The sequence below is a fragment of the Lepus europaeus genome, chromosome 3 (assembly GCF_033115175.1).
Source record: "Lepus europaeus isolate LE1 chromosome 3, mLepTim1.pri, whole genome shotgun sequence".
Lineage (NCBI taxonomy): Eukaryota > Metazoa > Chordata > Mammalia > Lagomorpha > Leporidae > Lepus > Lepus europaeus.
Genome location: NC_084829.1, coordinates 39,036,015 through 39,059,968, shown reverse-complemented (window position 1 = coordinate 39,059,968; position 23,954 = coordinate 39,036,015). Strand labels below are relative to the sequence as shown.

Below are 23,954 nucleotides of genomic sequence, written 5' to 3'. Positions count from 1 at the left end.
TCTCGGGTAAAGGCTGCACCCGGGCCGGGCGAGGTGGTGTCTGTGCTGTCCTGTGCGGGTGTTCGTGAGACTCGGCTGTGCCGCCATGGCAGACCCGCAACCTGCGTCCAGCGGCCTCACCGACGAGGCCGCCGTTAGCTGCTGCTCCGACGCGGATCCCAGCACCAAGGTGGGCACACAATCTGGTCCTCCCGCGGCGGAGCTGTAGCCGCGGGAGGGAGCGGATTCCCGGGCTCAGCCGGAGCCGGGCTGGGCCCAGATTCGAACCCTGTCCTGCCTCCGCTGCAGGTCTGCCGGCCGTGGACAGACGGGAGTGGGCTGGGAGGCGGGCTGATGGTGTCCGTGGGCGAGAATCCGTTTCTTCAGGTTGTTTCAAAACCTGCGGCCCTACTGGCACTAACTTGTTTATTTTGGGACAGTAGCTGGAAGCCAGGCCAGCTCAGGGTCAGGTTCCTCGTCCGTGGGTGTGTGTGTGCGCCGGGTCAGTCACCGAGGCCAGCTTCAGGACTCCCTGCAGCCCTAAGTGCCAAGATCCCTGCCTAGGGGCGAGCCTTGAGACGCCCCATATCGGATTGCGGGTTCGAGCCCCAGCTGCTCGGCTTCTGATCCAGCTCCCTGCCGTGCACACCTGGAAGGCCCACGTACTTGGGTCCCTGCCGCTCACGTGTAGTTGCTGGCTCCCGGCCCTGATAACCGCTGGGTACTTGGAGAGTGAGCCAGTGGGTGAAAGATCTTACACCATTTCCCCATCGCCGGCTAACCCTCCCTGTCGCTCTTTTTTTTTTTTTTTTGACAGGCAGAGTTAGAGAGACAGAGAGACAGAGAGAAAGGTCTTCCTTCCGTTGGTTCACCCCCCAAATGGCTGCTACGGCCGGCGCACTGCGCCGATCCAAAGCCAAGAGCCAGGTGCTTCTCCTGGTCTCCCATGGGGTGCAGGGCCCAAGGACCTGGGCCATCCTCCGCTGCCTTCCCGGGCCACAGCAGAGAGCTGGCCTGGAAGAGGGGCAACCGGGACAGAATCCGGCGCCCGGACCGGACCCTGTGTGCCGGTGCCACAGGCGGAGGATTAGCCTAGTGAGCTGCGGCGCTGGCCGCCCTCCCTGTCGCCCTTTCAAAAAATTTTTTTTAAAGCTCCCTGCCTATGTCAGGCCCTCCTAGCTTCTGTCATTTTTCAAGACCGTCCAGGCTCCAGCTTAGCTGCTCCAAACCAGGGTCACCGCACCCGGGATTTCCCTCTTGCTTGGCTTTTGCTGTTGCCCCCCAGACCACAGTTCTGCCCTCGTTGGGGGAGACATGACACACCCGAGGGGAATCAGAAATGCCTGCTCTGACCCTCTCCTTTTCACAGTGTGACCCGGGAAGAGGAATGAGCTGTTGCTGATGAGGGCTTTCACTTAGTCGGCATGTCTGTACTAAGCCAGCACCACGCACTCAGGTGTGGTGCTTCCCTGCCCAGGGAAGACACAGCAGCGGCCGCTGGGGTTTCCAGTGTAGTCATCAGTGTCCGGCCTTGAATCTGGGCTCTGCGCAGCTCTCTGAGAGGTGCAGGTCGGAGACTTTGGTCCTTGCTTGCTCTTGGCCTTGGGGGCAAAGAGTCAGATGCCTGTAATTGCTAAAGCCTTTGGTTAGCACCTGATACTTGGCTTAGGAAAAATATTAGTCACAGCAAAATTAAGGGAGGTTTGAAACACACACGCACATACTTGTTCACACTTACCTTGCAGTATACTCCTTAATACCTGATTGTTTCATATAATACAGATTGAGTCATTTAGTATAAGTTAATTTACCAAATAACTGGGGATTGTATATACTGGATTATTTCAAACAAGTGAAAAGGATTCTTTTTTTAAAATATTTCATTTTAAGCTCAAATTTTGAAATCATTATTATTCAGACAAGGTCCTATGTCATCATGAACCAAAAGGATTCTTCTAAAATACATTAAACACACTTCCTTACATCTGAATTTATAGTCTACATCGTCTAAGTTTCTCTTGATGGTTTGGAGTAATCATTTCTTGAGATTCGTAAATTTAGGCCCTGGAAATACTGCATGGAGAAACAGCATGGAATAATAGCGCCTATATATTCAGTGTGCCAGCTCCTGGCTCGGTGCTTTAAGTAGATTGCTTCATTTAATCCTCACTACAACCCTGTGAGGAAGGCATAATTATTATTTCCATTTTACAAACACGGAGATTCCAGCACAGAGGTGTTGAGCAGCTTGCCTAGGGGGAGGTCCATTCTTCCAGCTTCTACCCGTTTCTGCTTCTGGGGTGCAGAATCGAGAAGAAATTTTGGAATCCTCCATGAAGAAAAAATTAAAAACACAGAACAAAACAGTGCATTAAATTCAGCTTGATTGCTGTTGGCCCACTGTGTGTAAGAACATGGGAAAAAGTGACATCTCTTCTCCCAGCATAGCCAGCTGGAACCTAGATGGACCTAGGTTTAATGTGCTGTTGAAGTTATAAGCGTCCCGGGAGCACAGAGGAGGTATAGGTTTTCAAGGGCAGCATCAATGGTGTGGCAGGTGCACAGGGTATTTGGATTTTGAAGACTGCATTTGAACCTTCCCTGCTACCGTTGACTACAGTGATCTTGTCAGAGCAGCTGGGCTGAGTTTGTAGAAGGAACGTAGAGATATCTCAGAGAGCTGCTTTTAGGATAAAAAGAGATGAAATGTATTATACTCTCTGCAACTCAAGGTTACGTTTCAGCTGTGGGGATCAAGGAGCACGTTATGTACAGGGTGGTGTCCGACCTGTGCCTTGGTGAGTAGACAGGACTCCAGCAGACAGAGGGCATTCTAGGGGAAGGGATGGTAGACATGTAAGATACGTGGTATGACCTGGAAGGTTAGTTAACCATTTTTGGTTGAATTTCAGGTTATCTAAATAGTAGAGATGGCCAACATGGCAGGTTGGAGCCAAGTCCTGGAGAGAATGTGTGTAACATCTAAGGAAGTGAGATTTTGCCTAGCTAGTGGGGAACAAGTCAGGATTTCAAAGCATTCTGTAGGATGGGCGGCATCTGCACCTGGAGGTGATGAGACCACTGAAAAGCTCTTTCAGGAGTGGGTGTTTGGCCTTAGTGGTTAAAACTCTGGATTCTCACATCAGAATGTCTGGTTTGTTCCCCAGCTACAGCTCCTGACTGCAATTTGCTGCTAATGCAGACTCTGGACAGCAGCAATAGTGGCTGAAGTCATTGGACTCCTGCCACCCTTGTGGGAGACCTGGATTGAGCTCCTGGCTTCCAGTTTTGGTCTTAGTCCAGCTCTGGCCATTGCAGGCATTTGAGAGGTGAACTAGTAGATGGGAGTGGTGTTGGTCTGTCTCCCCCAACTCCCATCCTTGCCTCTCAAATTTTAAAAAGAACAACAACAAACCTTGTTCCAGAAGATGAGAGTCTGACGTGGAATGGGAAGAAGAGCATTGGCATAAAGTCAGCTTATTGGCCGGTGCCGCGGCTCACTAGGCTAATCCTCTGCCTGTGGCGCCAGCACCCCGGGTTCTAGTCCCGGTTGGGGTGCCGGATTCTGTCCTTGTTGCTCTTCTTCCAGTCCAGCTCTCTACTATGGCCCAGGAGTGCAGTGGAGGATGGCCCAAGTGCTTGGGCCCTGCACCTGCATGGGAGACCAGGAGGAAGCACCTGGCTCCTGGCTTCAGATCGCTGAAGTGCGCTGGCCGTAGCGGCCATTTAGGGGGTGAACCAATGGAAAAGGAAGATCTTACTCTCTGTCTCTCTCTCTCACTGTCTAACTCTGCCTGTCAAAAAAAAAAAAAAAAAAAAAAGTCAGCTTATTTCTTGGCCATTTGCATCTTCATTTATGAAAGCAGACCAAAGAATGCACAGCTGCTCCACACCTTGGGCAGTCTTACTTGGCTGACTTTCTTCAAAAGGCCATACTCCTTTGAGTGGTTATCTCAGAAGATCATTCTTCTTCCTGTGTTTGCCATTATGTCTAAATTACCGCTATCAGTGTGTTCTCACCTTAACCTATAGATATAGGTATATGTTTGTTTATATATAGTGCCCCTGTTCCATCTGAGTGGGAGGGAATGGGGTCAAGGAAGATTTTGTGCTAGTGACACTTGAACCGGGTTTTACCAGATAAAGACGTAGCTGTGTAGAATTGGTTGCAAGGGGAGAGGATGTAGGAAATGGAAAGCAGGAAGAAGGACAATGGCCAAACTACTGGCTGACTGTTAATGGACAGAAAGAGTCATAATATACGTAAAGGCACAATGAGAGAATGAGTCAGGAACCTACAAGTAATACAGTGAGACCGACGGTATGTCAGCTAGTGGAAGCTGAGGGGCGGGTGCACGAAACAATCATTGGGGGTACTTAGAGAAATCTGAGAACTCCCATTATGTTCATTTGTTTTTTTTGCATGCTATAAAGATTTATATTTGATAAATGTGTTTTATGATGTATATGTTATACTGGTATTCTATTGTTCATGTATATAATTAAAGTAAACATACATTCATTTGGGGTACATTTTTTTTTTTAAGTGGTAAGGATGTGAAATAGCAGATGTCTGAAATAACTAATAGGGGAGTAGTGATAAAAGGTTCCAGAGAAGTGGCTGGCGCCGTGGCTCAACAGGCTAATCCTCTGCCTTGCGGCGCCGGCACCCTGGGTTCTAGTCCCGGTCGGGGCGCCGGATTCTGTCCCGGTTGCCCCTCTTCCAGGCCAGCTCTCTGCTGTGGCCCAGGAAGGCAGTGGAGGATGGCCCAAGTGCTTGGGCCCTGCACCCCATGGGAGACCAGAATAAGCACCTGGCTCCTGCCTTTGGATCGGCGCGGTGCGCCGGCCGTGGCGGCCATTGGAGGATGAACCAACGGAAAAGGAAGACCTTTCTCTCTCTCTCACTGTCCACTCTGCCTGTCAAAAAAAAAAAAGAGAGAGATTGGGGGCCAGTGCTGTGACATAGTGGGCTAAGCCTCCATCTGCGCTGCTGGCATCCTATATGGACATCAGTTCAAGTCCCAGCTGCTCCTCTTCCAATCCAGCTTTCTTCTGTGGCCTGGAAAAGCAGTAGAAGATGCCCCAAGTACTTGGGCCCCTGCACCCATGTGGGAGACCAGAAGAAGCTCCTGGCTTTGGATCCACCCAGTTCCTGCCGTTGTAGCCATCTAGGGAGTGAACCAGCAGATGGAAGGTCTCTTTCTCCCTCTGTCCCTCTCTCTCTAACTCTGTCTCTCAAATAAGTAAATCTTAAAAAAGAGATTGACTATATATGATGTCAACTATATGCTGTCTCCAGGAAACTCAATTCAAATATGATAGAGGCAAGATAAAAGTAAAAAAATAGGAAGGATGTATCATGCAGACATTAGTCAGAGAAGAGCAAGGTGGTCATTTGAGTATGAGGTGAAGTAAACTTGAAAGCAAAATTACTAGTCAGAGAAATATATATGATAAGAGGGTCATTGAAGTGCATGACATGATGCGTGATAAGAGCATCAATTCTAAATATGTGTGCATCAAACAAAAGAGCTGCAAAAAGATCTGTGAAGCAAAAGCTGGTATAACTGAACGTAAAAAATAAACCCACAATTGTATTTGGAGACTTCAACACTGTTCTCTCAACAATGGCTAGAACTGAACAGAAAATTAGCAAAGATGTAGAACTCAATAATACCAACAACAGACAAGGAATAATCAATATTTATAGAACACAGTCCAGCAGCAACAGAATATCTCCCTTTACTTTGTGTGTCCACAAAACATTTGCCAAACTTGACCATGCCCTGCACTCTAAAACCAATCCCAAGAAATTTAGAAGACTTGAAGTCATACTACAGGGTGTTCTTTAACCACAGTGGAACTGGAAATTAATGGCAGAATTCTAACAGGGCAGTCTCCAAATACTTGGAAACTAAGCTTAGCACACTTCTAAGTAGTCATGGATCAAAGAGGAAGTCACAGTGGGAAAACAGTTTAATAAATTGAACTGAATGAAACTGAAAAGGAATTTCAGCTAAAACATGTTGAGAGGGGAATTTATAACTCTGAATGTATATATTAGAAAAGGAAAAGAATCAAGTCAGTAATTTCAGATCCTAAGAACACAGGAAATGAGCATATTATAAGGAAAGAAATAATAAAGAGCAGGAATCAGTGAAATTGAAGCGAGAAAATCAATGAAACAGAGCTGGTTCGTTAAGAGGATTAACAAACATTTGCAAGACTGAATTTAAAAAAGGAGAAAGCACAAAGTACGACTATCGTGAAGGAAATAGAATTTATTGCTACAGACATCAGAAACATAAGGAACTAGTAAAAATATTTATATATAACTTTGAAAACTTACATGAAATGTGCCAGTTCCTTGGAAAACACAAACTACCACAACTCAGCCAATATGAGGTAAATTATTTGAATGCCTCATACCTTTAGGAAATTGAATTTGTAAAAGTAAGCACACACGTACGCACATACACACACACACATATAATACACCTCCAAGCTCAGGTGATTTCACAGAATTCTACCAAATGTTAAGAACTAAGGTCAGTTATACACAATCTCTTGCGGAAAGTTGAAAAGATACTTCCGACTTCATTTTATAAAGCTAGTATTACCCTGATACTAAAACCAGATGGAGACAGTACCAAGAGGAAAACTAAAGACAAGTTTGTCTAATGAATACAGTTGTAAAAATTCTTGAAAAATATTAGCCAATAGAATTGAGCAATATATAAAAAGAATTATGGGGTGGCACTTGACCTAAGCAGTTAAGATCTTGGTTAGGATGCTGGTGTTCTACACCACAGTGCCTGAGTTCAGCTCCAGGCCCCCCAAACTCCAGCTTCCTGTTAGTGCAGATCTGGAGAGGCAGTGGTGATGACTCAGGTAGTAGGGATCCCACCACCCATGCGGGAGACCTAGATTGCGTTCCCAGTTCCTGGCTTTGGCCTGGCCCAGTTTTGGCCATTGTAGACATTTGTGGAGTGAATCAGTTGCTGGGAGCTAGCTAGTGTGCGCCCTTTGTCTCTGTCTCTCTGTTTCTCTCAATCAGTCTCTCTCTCTCTCTCTCTGCTTCTCAAATAAATAAACAGTTAAAATAAAAAACAATTATATACTAGGACAAAGTAGAATTTTAATCCAGGGATGCAAAGCTTGCTCAGTACTCAAAAATCAATCAATATAAACCACGTTAAGAGAATGAAGGGAAAAAAAAAATCACAAGATCATATTAAATAATGTAAAAAGTTTCTTAGAATAGAGGAGTATTTCCTCAGTTTGATAAAGAGCATCTGTAAATTTATTTAAAGAGAGAGAGAGAGGGAGGGTCTGGTGTTGTGGCACGGTGGATTAAGCTGCCTCTTGGGACACCCACATCCAATATTAAAATGTGTAGGTTGAATTCCAGCTACTCTGCTTCCAATCCAGCTCCCTGCCAATGCAATCCTGGGAGGCAGTAGGTGAAGGCTCAAGTATTTGGGTGTCTGCCACTCGCGTGGGAGACCCTAATACCTCTCTCTGTGCTCTGTCTTTCAAATAAATAAAAATAAACTTAAAAATAACAACTTACAGCTAGTATATGTAATGGTTATGCTTCCTCCCTAATTCAGGGGACAGGAAAATATATCTGCTCTCACCATCCTTATTTGCGGAGTGCTGGAAGTTTTTTTTGTTTGTTTGTTTGTTTGTTTGTTTTTTGACAGGCAGAGTGGACAATGAGAGAGAGACAGAGAGAAAGGTCTTTCTTTGCCGTTGGTTCACCCTCCAATGGCCGCTGCGGCCGGCGTGCCGCGCTGATCCGATGGCAGGAGCCAGGTGCTTCTCCTGGTCTCCCATGGGGTGCAGGGCCCAAGCACTTGGGCCATCCTCCACTGCACTCCCTGGCCACAGCAGAGAGCTGGCCTGGAAGAGGGGCAACCGGGACAGGACCGGTTCCCCAACCGGGACCAGAACCCGGTGTGCCGGCGCCGCAAGGCGGAGGATTAGCCTGTTGAGCCGCGGCGCCGGCCGGAGTGCTGGAAGTTCTAACCAGTGTAGTAAGGCAAAGAAAGAAAAAAAAAAGCATACAGATGGGAATGGAAGAACTAAGACTGTTCCTATTTGTAGATGATGTAGTTGCATCATAGGAAGTCCTGATGAATCTGCAAATAAAACTGGCATCATACGTGAGTATACCAAGGTTGCAGGATAGAAAATAAAGATGGAAAAGTCAGTTTGTAGTTCTGTGTACCAGCAAAGAACACATGAGTACCAAAATAAAAAATACAACATCCTTATAGATATAAATCTAATAAACACAGGATTCTTGAAAACTGCAATGCTTGATGAAAGGAATCAGAGACCTAAACAAATGAATAGATCTAATATGTTTCATTGAAGATTCAAGGTGATAAAGTTCTTAATATGGCAAAGTTCTCCCCAAATTGATATACATGTTTTAACTTTTTATATACATGTCTAACTTTTTATAAGGATATTTATAAGGATATTGACAACATTATTCCAAAAGCTTACATAGAAGGCAAATTAGAATAACAGTTTTGAGAAAGAATAAAATGAGGGGCCTGCACTGTGGCACAGCGGGTTAAAGCCATGATCTGTAGTACTTGCATCCCATATGGGTGCTGGTTCAAGTCTCGGCTGCTCCACTTGCTATCCAGCTCCCTACTAATGCACCTGGGAAAGGAAGTGGAAGATGACCCAAGTCCTTGGGCCTCTGCACTCACATGGCAGACACAGAAGAAGCTTCTAGCTTCTGCCTGGCCCAGCCATAGTCATAGCCATTTGGGGAGTGAACCAATGGATGGAAGATTTCTCTCTGTGTCTCTTATTCTATCTCTCTGTAACTATAACTTCCAAATAAATAAATAAAAACTCTTTAAAAAAAAAAGAGTAAAATGAGAGGAATCCTATCTACTTTTATGACTTACATAGCTACAGTGTTTGCTATTGGTATTGGCAGAGAGACACATGTAGATCAGTGGAACAGAACAGAACCCAGAAATAATCCCACACTGATAGGCCCAACAGATTTTTGACAGAGATGCAAGAGTGGTTCCATGGAGGAAGAATAGGCTTTCAGCAGTGGTGCTGGAGCAGTTGGACCTCCACAGGGAAAAAATAACATTACACCTAAGTCTCTTACCCTGTGACACCGGCCTCTCCCTCCAACAGGTCCATTTAGAAGTGCTCACAGTACCTGTGTCCCTGCCCCACTTTGATGGTTTTGTTCGGGTTGCATTGTGGGCAGGCAGTGCATGTACCATAGGCATCCTTGGTACACCTTCAATGTTCTCTCCCAGTGAGATGTGCCCCCCCCCCCCCGCCTCCCCACAAAAAACCCTGATTGTTTCTATTCTACCTTTTGGGGGCCAGCATTGTGGCAAAGGAGCATATTGTTTGTCTAGCAGCAGCCTTTCCAGGGAACCAGAAGATCATTTGGTCATAGAAGACATCTAGAGCATGATATGGAAAGAACTGTCAGGTAAAACAAGAAATAAATATGAAGTCCAAATTGTTTAAACATGAGATATACTTAAAGTATTTTAGAATCATAACAATAAACAAGAGTAAATTTTAGGAACTTAATGTTTTAAAAAAAAGGAATGTTTCTCCAGATCATGCAAGTGTTTAACAAGTAATTGACTTTTTTGGTGATAAAAAGAAAACTTGTCTGAGCATAGAAAAACCTGGTATGCTTATAAAAAGCAGGCACTTGTTATTTGTATGTAATTTACAGCAATTTAAAGCCTCTCTATAGGAATAATCCACTAGCATTGAACATACCTTTACTTTCTTCTGCCACATACAGACTTTGAAGCTAACTTTAATATTCTTTTTTTTTTTTTTAAGATGTATTTATTCATTTGAAAGTCAGAGTTACACAGAGAGAGGAGAGGCAGAGAGAGGGAGAGAGAGATCTTCCATCCGCTGGCTCACTCCCCAATTGGCTGCAATGGCCGGAGCTGCGCTGATCCGAAGCCAGGAGCTTCTTCCAGGTCTCCCACGGGAGTGCAGGGGCCCAAGGACACGGGCCATCTTCTACTGCTTTCCCAGGCCATAACAGAGAGCTGGATTGGAAGTGGAGCAGCTGGATCTCAAACCTGCACCCATATGGGATGCTGGCGCTTCAGGCCAGGGGGCTAATCTGCTGTGCCACTGTGCCGGCCCCAGGCTAACTTTAATATTCTTTTTTTTTCTACTCACTCATTTCTTTTCTTTTAACTTTTATTTAATAAATATAAATTTCCAAAGTACAGTTTATGGATTACAATGGCTTCCCCCCACCCACAACCGCCCCTCCAACCGCACCCCTCCCATCTCCCGCTCCCTCTCCCATTTCATCTGCATCAAGATTCATTTTCAATTATCTTTATATACAGATCTATTTAGTATAAATTAAGGAAAGATTTCAACAGTTTGCACCCACACCAAAGCACAAAGTGTAAAATACTTTCTGAGTACTAGTTATAGCGTTAATTCACATTGTACAACACATTAAGGACAGAGATCCTACATGAGGAGTAAGTGCACAGTGACTCCTGTTGTTGACTTAGCAAATTGACACTCTTGTTTATGGCATCAGTAATCTCCCTAGGCTCTAGTCATGAGTTGCCAAGGCTATGGAAGCCTCTTGAGTTCGCCGACTCTGATCTTATTTAGACAAGATCATAGTCAAAGTGGAAGTTCTCTCTTCAGAGAAAGGTACCTCCTTCTTTGATGGCCCGTTCTGTCCACTGGGATCTCACTCGCAGAGATCTTTCATTTAGGTTTTTTTTTTTTTTTTTCCAGAGTGTCATGGCTTTCCATGCCTAAAATACTCTCATGGGCTCTTCAGCCAGATCTGAATGCCTTAAGGGCTGAATCTGCGGCCAGAGTGCTGTTTAGGGCATCTGCCATTCTATGAGTCTGCTGTGTATCCCGCTTCCCATGTTGGACCGTTCTCTCCTTCTTAATTCTATCAGATAATATTAGCAGACACTAGTCTTGTTTATGTGATCTCTTTGACTCTTAGACCTATCATTATGATCAATTGTGAACTATAATTGATCACTTGGACTAGTGATATGGCATTGGTACATGCCACCTTGATGGGATTGGATTGGAATCCCCTGGCATGTTTCTAACTCTACCGTTTGGGGCAAGTCAGATTGAGCATGTCCCAAATTGTATATATCTCCTCCCTCTCTTATTCCCAATCTTATATTTAACAGAGATCACTTTTCAGTTAAATTTAAACACCTAGGAATAATTGTGTGTTAATTACAGAGTTCAACCAATAGTATTAAGTAGGACAAAAAATATTCTTATATGTGCATTTAAGCATACAATATGTGGCCATGTTAATAGATGATTAAAAAAGCTTTAACATTAGATTTAAAATCTAATTAATTTTAATAGCATGTTAAATAAAACTGTGTACTTAGCACTTTCTTTTTTCCCAAGATTTATTTTCTTATTTGAAAGAGTTTCAGAGAGAGAAATGGAGAGATAGAGATCTTCCATTTGGTGGTTCATTCCCCAGATGGCTGCAAGGGTCAGGGCTAGGCAGGCCAAAGCCAGGAGCTTCATCCAGGTCTCCCACATGGGTAGCAGGGACCCAAGTTCCTGGGTCATGTTTTGCTGCTTTTCCCAGGCCATTAGTAGGGAGTTGGATCAGAAGTAGAGCAGCCGGGACTTGCACTGGCACCCATATGGGATGCCAACATTGTTTGCGGTGGCCTTATCCACTATGCCACAATGCCAACCCACTCTCAACACTGCTTTTTAAAGTTAGCATATCATGGGCATATTTTCATGCCATTTATGAGAATTTAATTTTAGTAAAATGTCATTTCCTAATGATGCTGAATGAATCTAGTGTACTGGTATTTTATGTGCTGGGACTCAAAGGAGAGAAGTGGCTATGAGAATTTTCCAAAGGGAAAAAACATTTGGTTTTTTAAAAAGGCAAGGAAGCCAGGTTTTCTTTTTGTCTATCTTTGATTTAGAGTGGGATGTGAATTACCTGGTACACTGGACTTGCTGCACGTAGGGGCCCGTGACCAGAAGATATCACCAAGAAGAGAACCAGAGGAAGGTATAGGTGTTAGGTGTGAGAACTGTTTTCTGGTGATTTCCGTGGTAGACTGAAAGGACAAAATTTCCTTTTTTTTTTTTTTTTTTTTTTTTTTTTAACATTTTGTTAGAGTAGGAGATTGTATCTTATTACAGAAAGCACTATTAATGTTGATAATTACTAGTAAGAGTTTAAAAGAACTTAAAACATACTGTTTCTCCTTAGGATTTTTTAATGCAACAGACCATGCTACGAATTAAGGATCCTAAGAAGTCATTGGATTTCTATACTAGAATTCTTGGAATGACGTAAGTAAAATATTTATTGGCATTTTAATGTTTAAATATGAAACACTTATTGGTACCTTCATGTTTAAATACTTCAAAATGTTCATGGAAAAAATGCAACTAGAAGGTGTTTATTTTGGTGTAGGAAAAAATCCATGCATACCAGCAGGTATAGCTCAGTGATTAAGATCCTGGATTCCATTCCTGGCTCCAGCTGTGAATTCTTGCTTCCTGCTAATGTAGACTCTAGGAGGCAATGATGAGGCTCAAGTAGTTGCGTTCCTGACATTTGGGACCTGGATTGAACTCATGGCTTCGGCCCAGCCCTGCCTAGTCTTGGCCCATGTGGGCATTTGGGAGTGATCCAGTGGATAGATGTCTTTCTTTCTCTCTCTCTCTCTCTCTCTGTCTCTCTCTGTCTCGATCTCTTTATCTCTTGAATGAATAAATTCAAAATAACATTTTAAAAATCCCATGCATAGTTTTTTCATAATAGGCATCTTCTGGAATTTTTCAAAGATTCTTTGCATGCATGGATTTCTTTCTTTTTTTTTTTTTTTTTTTTTTCCACTAAAATAGACTTATCTCTTAATTCCGTTTTCTGTGAACTTGTTGAAGTCCCTGCATACATAGTTTTGCAAATAGCAGGGAGTTTTCAGTCCCATTTTAAGACTTAACGTTTGTTTTCGTGAGTAACAAAGCATCTTTTGTGACTAGGCCTAGCTGGTCAGGGCTTCTGCTAAGCTCTTTTCTTCTCTATTCCAGCCAGGCTCAGTGGGCAACAAAAGACCATAATACTCGCATTTTCTCCATCCCCTTTCTCAGAGCTGCCACCTAAATCCTTAATATGTTCAGACCCCTCTTGATGTTCTGACCACTGTTAGCTTGTTGTTTACTTCAGGAAATGTGTAGATATGAATGGGCTTACTTAAAACTGGCCACCTATTTCATTTGTATAGGCTGTGTTCTCTTTTTACGGAACAGGAAATATCCGCTCATCTTAGGATCATTAAAGCATATTTATTTGCTCATTTTCCTCTTTCCCTTCCTTGAGTGGATTGAGGCAGAACTAACAAAGTATCTTTCTTTGTTTATTTCTCTAAATTACATTTGGGGCTTTGGGTTTTGGGTTTTTGGGGTGTTTTTTTGTTTTGTTTTTTTTTTTTTGACAATACAGACACATAAAGAATAAAATGATCTTTAACCTACTGCCTAGAAAATCTCTATTGACATTGAGAGAAAAAAGTCAAGTAATATGTCTAGGTTTAGAAGATGTGACCAGTTCAGGAAAATATAAAATGAGAAGTGATCACCTTCCTGCTGTAGTTCTTCCCCCTAAAGATAACCATTGTTAGCAATTCCTTATGATTCTATTAGAAGTAGTTATGTGTTCACTGGTGGTATATTTAAAGAGCAGAATACAAACAAATTTATTGAACACTTGCTATTTGTCAGGCACTCCATGTGTTATTTCACTCATTCTCCACACTAGACCCATAAGGGAGCTTTTATCCCCACTTTATAGATGAAGAAACCAAGTCTTATAGCAGGTTAAATCATTGGCCCCAACTCTCAAAGCTGACGCCTTGCAGAGCTGGAATTTGAACCCATCCCTGATGGACACCATCACTGACCTTGTTTTCCAAGAATGCCAAAATAGGGCACAACTTGACAGTGACGTGACCAGCAAGTTGCAGTGGGTTCATTTGCTTTGGTTCCCCCTCTGACTGGTCTGTAAAGCTTGGGCAGTTTGCTTTAGTCAGTGCACAGATAATTTTTCCTGATTAGAATATTTAAAGTGTTTGATTCTTTATTACAACTTATTAGAGTAAATCTTATTTGTGATAAATCGGTACATTGATCTCAGGGGCCGAGTTTTTAACAAAGCTGTGATACTTGAATAAAAGAGTTGCTGTGCTTCAGCCATTTGCTCTTGATTATTAACAAGGTCATCTGGGCATTTCGTCTTCTGTAAACTAAAGAAAATGATAGAAGTATGCATCCTCATTCTACCTTACTCCTTGCAAAATAATTCTGTACTCTTTAGACTTACTTTAGGCTATTACTTATGTTTTTTATTTGTTTTTGTAAATTGTATTTTGGCGTAGAGGGTTAAGCCTCCATTTGCAACGCCAGCATCCCTTACTGGAGTGCCAGTCCAGGTCTCAGCTACTCTGCTACTAGTCCAGCTTCCTGCTATGGCTCCTTGAAAGGCAGCACAAGATGGTCCAAGTGCTTGGGTCCCTTTGACCCAAGTGAGAGAACAGGAGGGAGTTCCTGGCTCCTGGCTTTGGCCAGGCCTAGACTTGGCTGTGTGACCATTTGTGGAGTTAATCAGTAGACAGAAGGGTCTGTCTCTCTCCTTTCTCTCTCTTTCTCCCTCCCTCCCTCCTCCCCTCCCTCCCTCCCTTTTTTAAAGATTTTTAAAGATTTTTTAATTTATTTGAAAGAGTTACAGAGAGGTAGAGACAGAGAGAGAGGTCCTCCATCCGCTGGTCCACTCCCCAGATGGCCACAATGGCCAGAGCTGGGCCGATCCGATGCCAGGAACTTCTCTGGGTCTCCCATGTGGATGCAGGGACACAAGGACTTGGACCATCCTACGCTGCTTTCCCAGGAGCATTATTAGCAGGGAACTGGATCGGAAGTGGAGCAGCCAGTACTTGAACCAGCTCCCATGTGGGATGCTGGTGCCGTAGGCCAAGGCTTTATTTTAACTCACTGTGCCACAGTGCCGCTTTCTCTTTCTCTCTCTCTAGCTCTGCCTTTCAAATAAATAAGTAAATCTTTTTTTTTTTAAATGTGTCTATTAAACTGAATGGCATTTATCTGAAAGAACAGTAAGGTAATGCATTATATTTGTTACTAAAAATGAACATAATCCTCCTTTGAATCTATCTTTTTCTTTCTTTTCTCTCTCTCTCTCTCTTTTTTTTTTTTTTTTTAAGGGGCAGGGCAAGGCCAAAGCCAGGAGCCAGGAGTTTTCATCCATGTCTCCCACATGGGTGCAGGGGCCCAAGGACTTGGGCCATCTTCTGTTGCTTTTCCTAGCCATTAGCAGGGAGCTGGATTGAAAGTGGAGCAACCAGGGCCGGAACCATGGCTCAATAGGCTAATCCTCCACCTTGTGGCGCTGGCACACCGGGTTCTAGTCCCGGTCGGGACGCTGGATTCTGTCCCGGTTGCCCCTCTTCCAGGCCAGCTTTCTGCTATAGTCAGGGAGTGCAGTGGAGGATGGCCCACCTGCTTGGGCCCTGCACCCCATGGGAGTCCAGGAGAAGCACCTGGCTCCTGCCATAGGATCAGCGCGGTGTGCCTGCCACAACACGCCAGCTGCAGCGGCCATTGGAGGGTGAACCAACGGCAAAGGAAGACCTTTCTCTCTGTCTCTCTCTCTCACTGTCCACTCTGCCTGTCAAAAAAAAAAAAAGAGAGAGAGAAAGTGGAGTAACCAGGTCTCAAACTGGCACCCATATGGGATCCCAGGAGGTGGCAGCTTTACCTGCTACACCACAGTGCTGCCAGCTGCAAGGAGATTTTTTTAGAGATTTTTTTCACTGATTTTTTTTCTTTGCTTTTCTCATTATACCTGTCTCTCTCTCCCTGTCTCTACATACACACACACACACACACACATTTATCTTTTCTTAGAATTTAAATATTAAGTCATGTTGATTTTTAGTATGAATCAGTCTTTCCTGTTATTAATGGTTCAGGCTTGTTGGTTTTTAATTTCAGGCTAATCCAAAAATTAGATTTTCCTTCTATGAAATTTTCACTCTATTTCATGGCATACGAGGATAAAAATGACATCCCCAAAGATAAAAATGAAAGAGTAGCATGGGCATTTTCCAGAAAAGCTACCCTTGAGCTGACACAGTGAGTATGAATTTTTTTCGTCTTTTCCTTTTCCCTGAAATGATATTTGCCAGACTGTAGCTAACTAATGTTTATGTACTTGAACTAAGGTCTTTCAGCATCTAAAATTTTATTTTTATTATTTTGCTATATTTTTGATCCAGAAATGCTATATATTTCCTTACAAATTTAACAAAGCCATTTGTAATAGGCACTATTTAAATTTCTGATGTTTTTTATAATTTTAACACTTGAAAATGTAGAAATAAATCTTCCTCTTTTGCCCTTTGTTTCTTTACCACGTTCCTCTACGCTAACAACTACCAAAGCAGAATTTGATTCGGGACAGGTCATTTACTAGTGTGTCCCTTGATTCAAAACAAAGTCCTGGCTCTGACACTAGTTCTGTGACCCTGAAACAGATGAGGTCGCTGCCCGAAGTAACAGTCTCCTTAGCAATAAAATGAAGGCATTCAGATCTGGACCACGGGGCTGTTTGGAGAGTTTAATAAAATCGAAGGGAGTTAGCACCATAAATGATGGTTGATGTGATTATCTTTATTGTTCTTATCCAGATGTCTGATTGGCTTGTCTCCTTACTCTGATAGTAAGGAGTAAGGCCCCTTTGCCCTTTCCACATTGAAAACATACTTGTTACAGCAGCATTTAGGCCACATATGCAAAGTAGCACATACACATAGTACCGTTTCACAGAGAGATTTCTTCTCCGGATTTCTGTGCTGCCGGACACTTGTAGCTTTGTTTTCCCTCTTTTTTTGTAGCAATTGGGGCACTGAAGATGACGAGACCCAGAGCTACCACAGTGGCAATTCAGACCCTCGAGGATTTGGTATGTATGTATTTGGTATGTAATAGATACAGATTTATGTGATTCTGTATTATGTACACATCTGTGGTTATGATAAACCTAAAACATGAATGATCTAATTGTTGTGTATATTCAGTTCGTTAGAAGTATGGCTATTTTTATTATCCACAAGTAATCTTACTTAGGAGTTAATTTCAGAGCCCCAATCTGGACATTCTACTTGCTCTCTCACAGTGATTTTACTTTTAAGTCTTTATTATATTTCCAGTGGCTTTTTTTAATTAAAAAAATTATGGTTAATAGTAATCCCAATTTCTGTTAGCATATACTTCTGCCTTGGTCTAAAAATTTTCAACTGGAGCTAGCATTGTGGCACAGTGGGTTAAGCTGTTTGCAACTCCCATATAGGAGTGTTGGTTCAAGTCCCAGCAGCTCCACTGCCCATCCAGATTCCTGCTAATGTCCCTGGGAAGGCAGGGGAAGATGGCCCAAGTGTTTGGGCCCCTGTTACCCATACAGAAGACCCAGAAGAAGCCCCTGGCTCCTGGCTTTGGCCTGGCCCAGCCCTGGCTGTTGTAGCCATTTGGAAAGTAAACCAGAGAATGGACGAGCTCTGTCTTTCCCTGTCTCTGTCACTGTGCCTTTCAAATAAATAAAATAAAACTTTTAGAAATAAATAAAATAAGGGCCGGCGCCGTGGCGCACTAGGTTAATCCTCCGCCTGCAGCACCAGCATCCCATATGGGCGCCAGTTCTATTCCCGGCTGCTCCTCTTCCCATCCAGCTCTCTGCTATGGCCTGGGAAAGCCGTAGAAGATGGCCCAAGTGCTTGGGCCCCTGCACCCGCATGGGAGACCAGGAAGAAGTTCCTGGCTCCTTGCTTCGGATTGGCACAGCTCTAGCCATTGCAGCCATTTGGGGAGTGAACCAACAAAAGGAAGACCTTTCTCTCTGTCTCTCCCTCTCACTGTCTGTAACTCTACCTCTCAAATAAATAAATCTTTAAAAATAAATAAATAAATAAATAAATAAAATCTCTCAATCAGGATGACAGGCTTCATCCTGCTACTATATAGTCAATGCCAACAACATACTTACTACATACATGTTAATGATCAATCCTTTTACTATAGATTATTTTTAGCAAATTGAGCTATGCATCAGCCAATAATGATTTATTTTAAATAATTTATAATTTGCATTATACTCAGCCAGTAAGTGTGTTGCAGTTTTTGAACCTACTTAACTATTAACCTGTTCTCAAGAACCTATGTGCTGAAATGAGCAAGTTTTGGGAGCCACCAGGCATTTGAATACCCTGTGTAATTATTTATTCCTTCTCTGCTTTTTCTGGGTTGATGTTACCCAAGGTCACATTGGAATTGCTGTTCCTGATGTGTACGGCGCCTGTAAAAGATTTGAAGAACTGGGAGTCAAATTCGTGAAGAAACCGGACGATGGTGAGTGTACCACTTACTGTGTGCAGGCCCCTCTTGAGCTCAGCACTATTTATTGCCCACAGAGATCACCACTGGGGCAGAACCCTTTTGGTGGCAAGCAACAGAGGTCTGCTGCAGTCAGCTTAAGGAAAGAGGGGAAATCATTAGAAGACTACTTCAGTATCTTAGGGAGTGAAAGAGCCACAGCGTGGCTCCCCGGGGACCACAGACAGGATCCGGAGAACCATCCAAATCTAGGCTCCCTCTCCCCCTCCCCCACCCTACCGCATTCTTCACTGGCCACCAGCTTTCACTGTTCCAGGCTGTCTTTGGCCATCCAAAAATAGACTCCTTAAAGTCTATTTTATTTGTCTTTATTATAACTACACAAGTCTCTTTGGTTGGTAGTTGTCTGAGATTTCTTTTTTATTCTGTTATAATCTTTGTGTCTACTTATGCTTTAGGCATGTCTCTTAAAATAGTATATTTGTGGGTTTTCATGTATTAGAATTGTTTTATATAGATTTGTCACTGCCATCATAATTTATTTTTCATTTTATTGTATTTTATTTTTTAAAGCTTTTATTTATTTATTTGAGAGGCAGGGTTACAGACAGAGAGAAAGGTCTTCCATCTGCTGGTTCAGAGCTGGGCTTATCAAAAGCCCAGAGCCAAGAGCTTCTTTCGGGTCTCCCATGGAGGTGCAGGGGCCCAAGGACTTGGGCCATGTTCTACTGCTTTCCCAGGCCATAGCAGAGAGCTGCATCAGAAGTGGAGCAGCTGGGACTTGAACCAGCGCCCAAGCAGGTGGAGGCTTAGCCCTCTATGCCACAGCGCCGGCCACTATTTTTCGATTTTAGTTGGAAACATTTCACTATTTCATTTTAATCTTTTTATTAAAATAAATCTTCCTAATAAGAACTTACTCTCCTTTTACCACCATCATTTTATTATTAATCAGACTGGGATATTATTGATTACAAAGTTTTTTCTTTACTTTTTTGTGGGGAGGGGATTGGCTTTTTTTTTTAAGATAACAATAAATATATCAAGATATCTTGATCATCTTTTCTTCATATATCTCTTGTAACAGCTTTTGGATTTTTCTGTCCTTTTATCTAAGTACAACTGCTTTCAAGGTTTGTGAAGAAAAACTTCAGAGATTTGTATGCCTGAGAACTGTACCTTTATATATAAATGTCAGTTTTATATGAAAAATTTTAGGTTTATTTTACTTCAATCTTGAAAATTCCCAATTGATTTTTTGCATACAATGTCATCCTTGAAAAATTTGCTATCAGTCTGATTTGTATTCTTTTTTTTTTTTTTTTTTTTTTTTGAAAGGCGGAGTGACAGTGAGACAGGGAAAGACAGAAAGAGATCTTCTTCCAGGGCTGGCACTGTGGCAGAGTAGGCTAAGGCCCTGGCCTGTAGTGCCAGCATCCCATATGGGTGTCAGTTTGAGTCCCAGCTGCTCCTCTTCCAATCCAACTCTCTGCTATGGCCTGGGAAAGCAGCAGAAGATGGCCCAAGTCCTTGGGCCCCTGCACCCACATGGGAGACACAGAAGAAGCTCCTCGCTCCTGGCTTCGGATCAGCTCAGCTCTGGCCATTGCAGGCATTTGGGGAGTAAACCAGCGGATGGAAGACCTCTCTCTCTCTGGCTCTACCTCTCTCTGTAACTCTTTCAAATAAATAAAATAAATCTTAAAAAAAAAAACAAAAGAAAAGAGATTTTCCATCCACTGGTTGACTCCCCAGATGGCTGCCAAGAACCCCATCCTGGTCTCCCACTTGGATGGCAGGGGCCCAAGCACCTGGGCCATCCACCGCTGCTTTCCCAGGCACATTAGCAGGGAGCTGAATCAGAAGCAGAGCAGATATGACTCAAACCGGCACTCTCATATGGGATGCCAGCATGGTGGGCAGTGGCTTAGCCCACTGAGCCACAGTGCCAGCCCCTGTATTCCTTTTTGTTTTATCTTCTACTTTTATGTCTTTGTCCTTGCCTTCTTTCTGGAAGACTCTGTCAAACAGGTAACCAAATAGCTAATTTTTCTCCAATATATTTTCCTGATAATTAACTCATCTGTTTTGTTCTCAATCTGTTACAGTTTTCACCTCTAATTTTTGCTGGATTCCTTTAATTTTTTTTATTCTTGTTCCATATTTGCAGTATTCCATACTGCTCATCACTTTTACATATTTTAGTAGTTCTTGGACCATCATACTATTTCTTCTATTTGAATCTATAATCCATTAGTTTTTGTTTTTGTTGTTGTTTCTAAGATTGATTTGGGGACCGGCATTGCAGTTCAGTGGCTTAAGCCTCTGCCTACAATGCTTGCATCACATATTGGAGCACTGATTCCTATCCCAGGTGTACCACTTCTGATCCAGGTTCCTGCAAACGTGCCTGGGAAAGCAGCAGAGGATGGCCCAAGTGCTTGGGCCCCTGCCACCCATCTGGGAGACCCGAATGATGTTCCTGGGTCCTGGCTTCAGCCTGCCCCAGCCTCAGCTGTTGTGGCCATTTGAGGAGTGAATGGAAGATCTCTGTAATTCTGCCTTTCAAATAAATAAATAAAATACATCATTTTTAAGCAAAGGGAGGAATGATAGGGAGATAGTTGATCCACACTAGCCAGACCTGTTTTTCTCAGTACCTACAACACAAGCGTTGTATACTCTCTGTGTACTCCCAGAAACATCTGAACTAGTAGTCTCCGAGACTCTGGGGAGAGCAAAAACTACGCTCCTCCGTTTGTTCTCCACTATGCTGTATCGCTTTCTGGTCCAAACCATGACTACATCCTACCACGCAGAAGAGGTTAAAACAGTAGTCACCCCTTCCCTCCCCATTCCTGCCCCAGTCGTCACCCCGTGTTTCTCACTTTTATTTCTCCATTTTCTATCTGTATAACTCGGGGTTTGACCTTGGGGAAAGAACCCAAAAGTAGAGGTTGAACCTTCTCAGCATCTTGACCCCAAAATAAATTTCTCGGGTCGTATTTTTCCATTTAAGCAAACAACTCTGACCTAGTAGGCTCTCCATCTCAGATACTAATTCCTGGAAGAAAGAATCTGGTTGGCAGGGCTTGGGTTACCTGGTAGAGGGTTTTAAAGGATTTGTGTAACCCAAGCTTCTGGGTCTTCTGCTGTGTGGGTAAACCATGCTACCTGCTCTCTTGAGCATCTCCCTACTTCCTTTTTGTTCTTTAAAATAAGACAGTTTCTTTGACCTCTGAAGTGGTATCATGAAGGTGAGATAAATACCTAATACTTAAAAGATGGAGCCAGTCCAACAGTTTACTTTAGAGGGGCTGGTATCCACCTATGGGTAGAAGACACCCATTTTAGTCTTTATGAAAAAACATGGATTTGGGCAACACTAACAGCATAGAATTTCTTAGAATTAAAAGTATAAACAAAATAATTTATCTCATTAAAATTTCTGAGGTTTTTTTTTTAGTTTTCCAATAATGAAAATTTTCCTTTTACAGGTAAAATGAAAGGCCTGGCATTTATTCAAGATCCTGATGGCTACTGGATTGAAATTTTGAATCCTAACACAATTACAAGTATCATTTAATCGTGTGGGAATGGTGCTCTGAGATGTCAGTGAGACGGAGATAAGAAAGAAAGCAATGCAATTCAGGATGCTCAGATTCCAGAAGCTTTGGGACTGATGGATCACTGCCCCAATTCAAGTTTTTCTTCATTGTATGTCCTTGGATGTAGTCGCGTGACTTGACTTGTTGGGTAATAATTAGAAGAATTCCCTTCAGAAACTACATTCGCCTTCTTCTGTCTCCTAAACACTGCTTCTCTTAAAATCTTCTTTGCATCATTTATGTGCTTTAAAAAACATTTGCCATGTTTTTGTTGTAGTTACCTTCTGGGGTTTCAGCTCCTTAGGAATAGCTTTTCATGATGGAAAGTAAAGAACACTGAACAAAAATGGAACGTCATGCATACTTCAAACCCTATGAAGTGTTTGTTTTACAAAGGAGAAGATACCCGTGAGAGCAATTCAGAATCATGCTGACAAAGATACTGATGGAAAAACTAATTTCTTTGTATTTATAAAGTACTCTCAGAATTCAAGGACTAACCTCCTTTATTTGGGAATGGGAAGAGAAGGGACGAAGCTGGAGCATACTTTATCTCACTTCACACTCCCCACAGTCCCAGGAGAAAGCTAGCAGGGTAGACACGAAAAGTAATTTCATGAATTGCACACAGTATAAATAAGCTCAAGAATTCAAGATCTCACCATCATTGTTAGTATTTAGATCAGGCCTCAAAATTGGCATCTCACAGGGTCTCCTCCACTAGTCTTCCCCTGTGAAACCTTCTTTGAGTTTGATCATGGCGCTCCTGGCTCCTGGGGCTAAGCAGCGTGGCGAGGGAGAAAGCAGTAGAAGTCGCCAGCACAAGACGTATCCACAGACACGGTTATAACTGCACAAGCGATGCTGATGTTACTTGTGGAGAGTCTTGCCTACCCCAGAGTCTTCATGACTGCAGGACTCATTTATGTTCTGGGATAACATAATCAGTTACCAAAAATTAGCTCACTGGTCCTCCCTGCCATGACTGACATTAGGTAGATTTCAGAAAATCAAAGTGATGTTGAAAGCCTCTTGCCTGGAGAATAGAAACATGGATGGCTGAAGTCCCTTCAGATTTCCTGTAGGCTGTGGTGGAAGACCCTAACAGGCCATGCCAGCTGCCTCTGCAATGCTCAGAGCACTTTACATTCCCCTTTTCATGGAATGAAGTTACGTAAACAATTGAAACAGCAGTACTTACAGACAAATGAAATGTTAATAAGACTGATTGCATATTGGACAGATGTTGGAAGCATCTGCCCAATAGGTACTTGTTTGTTTAAGAAGTACTTCCCCAGGGGCCAGCGTTGTGGTGTAGCAGGTTAAGCCGCCACCTGCAATGCCAGCATCCCATATGGGTGCTGGTTCTGTCACCAGAGAGAAGTCGTAGAGTTCTTGTCTTTGCACAAGAAAGAACTCAGGCATGAGACAGAGCAGAATGGCAAGGTTTTATTGGGGACGAGGCATCCGTCAGAAGGGAAGGGACAGGGAGAGGGGCCCAGTCGCAGACTGGGGGAGAGCGAGGTTACCTGGTTGAAGGGAGAGGATACACCTGGAGGGCCTGGTGGGTGGCTCAGCAGAGAGCAGAGCTGAGCACGCAGTCTTTGTCTAGACTCGTGTTTTTAAGGGAGTCTTTCTGCCATCCCTCCTTATCCCTTCCCCTTTGTCCTACAGGACAAAGGATTTGCTGAGTGTAAATTAAGAAATTCCTTCCATGCCAGCGCCACAGCTCACTAGGCTAATCCTCTGCCTGCGGCGCTGACACCCCGGGTTCTAGTCCCAGTTGGGGTGCCGGATTCTGTCCCCGTTGCTCCTCTTCCAGGCCAGCTCTCTGCTATGGCCCAGGAAGGCAGTGGAGGATGGCCCAAGTGCTTGGGCCCTGCA

The 23,954-nt window shown here is 43.3% G+C and overlaps 1 protein-coding gene and 1 non-coding gene across 2 annotated transcripts; one reads left to right on the top strand and one right to left on the bottom strand.

The window, feature by feature from the left end:
- On the top strand, nucleotides 1-22,563 carry GLO1 (glyoxalase I). The gene is made up of 6 exons (XM_062186053.1): nucleotides 1-169; nucleotides 12,269-12,351; nucleotides 16,069-16,209; nucleotides 16,971-17,038; nucleotides 18,388-18,477; nucleotides 21,960-22,563. The coding sequence occupies exons 1-6, from the start codon at nucleotides 86-88 to the stop codon at nucleotides 22,046-22,048; spliced, it is 555 nt and encodes a 184-aa protein (XP_062042037.1). The 5' UTR covers nucleotides 1-85; the 3' UTR covers nucleotides 22,049-22,563.
- LOC133757269 (small nucleolar RNA SNORD107) lies at nucleotides 1,840-1,922 on the bottom strand. Its single transcript, XR_009865640.1, has one exon. It is a non-coding gene; the product is annotated as a small nucleolar RNA SNORD107 (small nucleolar RNA).
- Nucleotides 22,564-23,954: the final 1,391 nt, after the last annotated feature.

Excerpts from the sequence above, each read along its gene's own strand:
- GLO1 (XM_062186053.1), top strand. The coding sequence starts at position 86 with ATGGCAGACCCGCAACCTGCGTCCAGCGGCCTCACCGACGAGGCCGCC. Across the intron at positions 170-12,268 it reads ACGCGGATCCCAGCACCAAG|GATTTTTTAATGCAACAGAC; the intron begins GTGGGCACACAA and ends GTTTCTCCTTAG. Across the intron at positions 12,352-16,068 it reads ACTAGAATTCTTGGAATGAC|GCTAATCCAAAAATTAGATT; the intron begins GTAAGTAAAATA and ends TTTTAATTTCAG.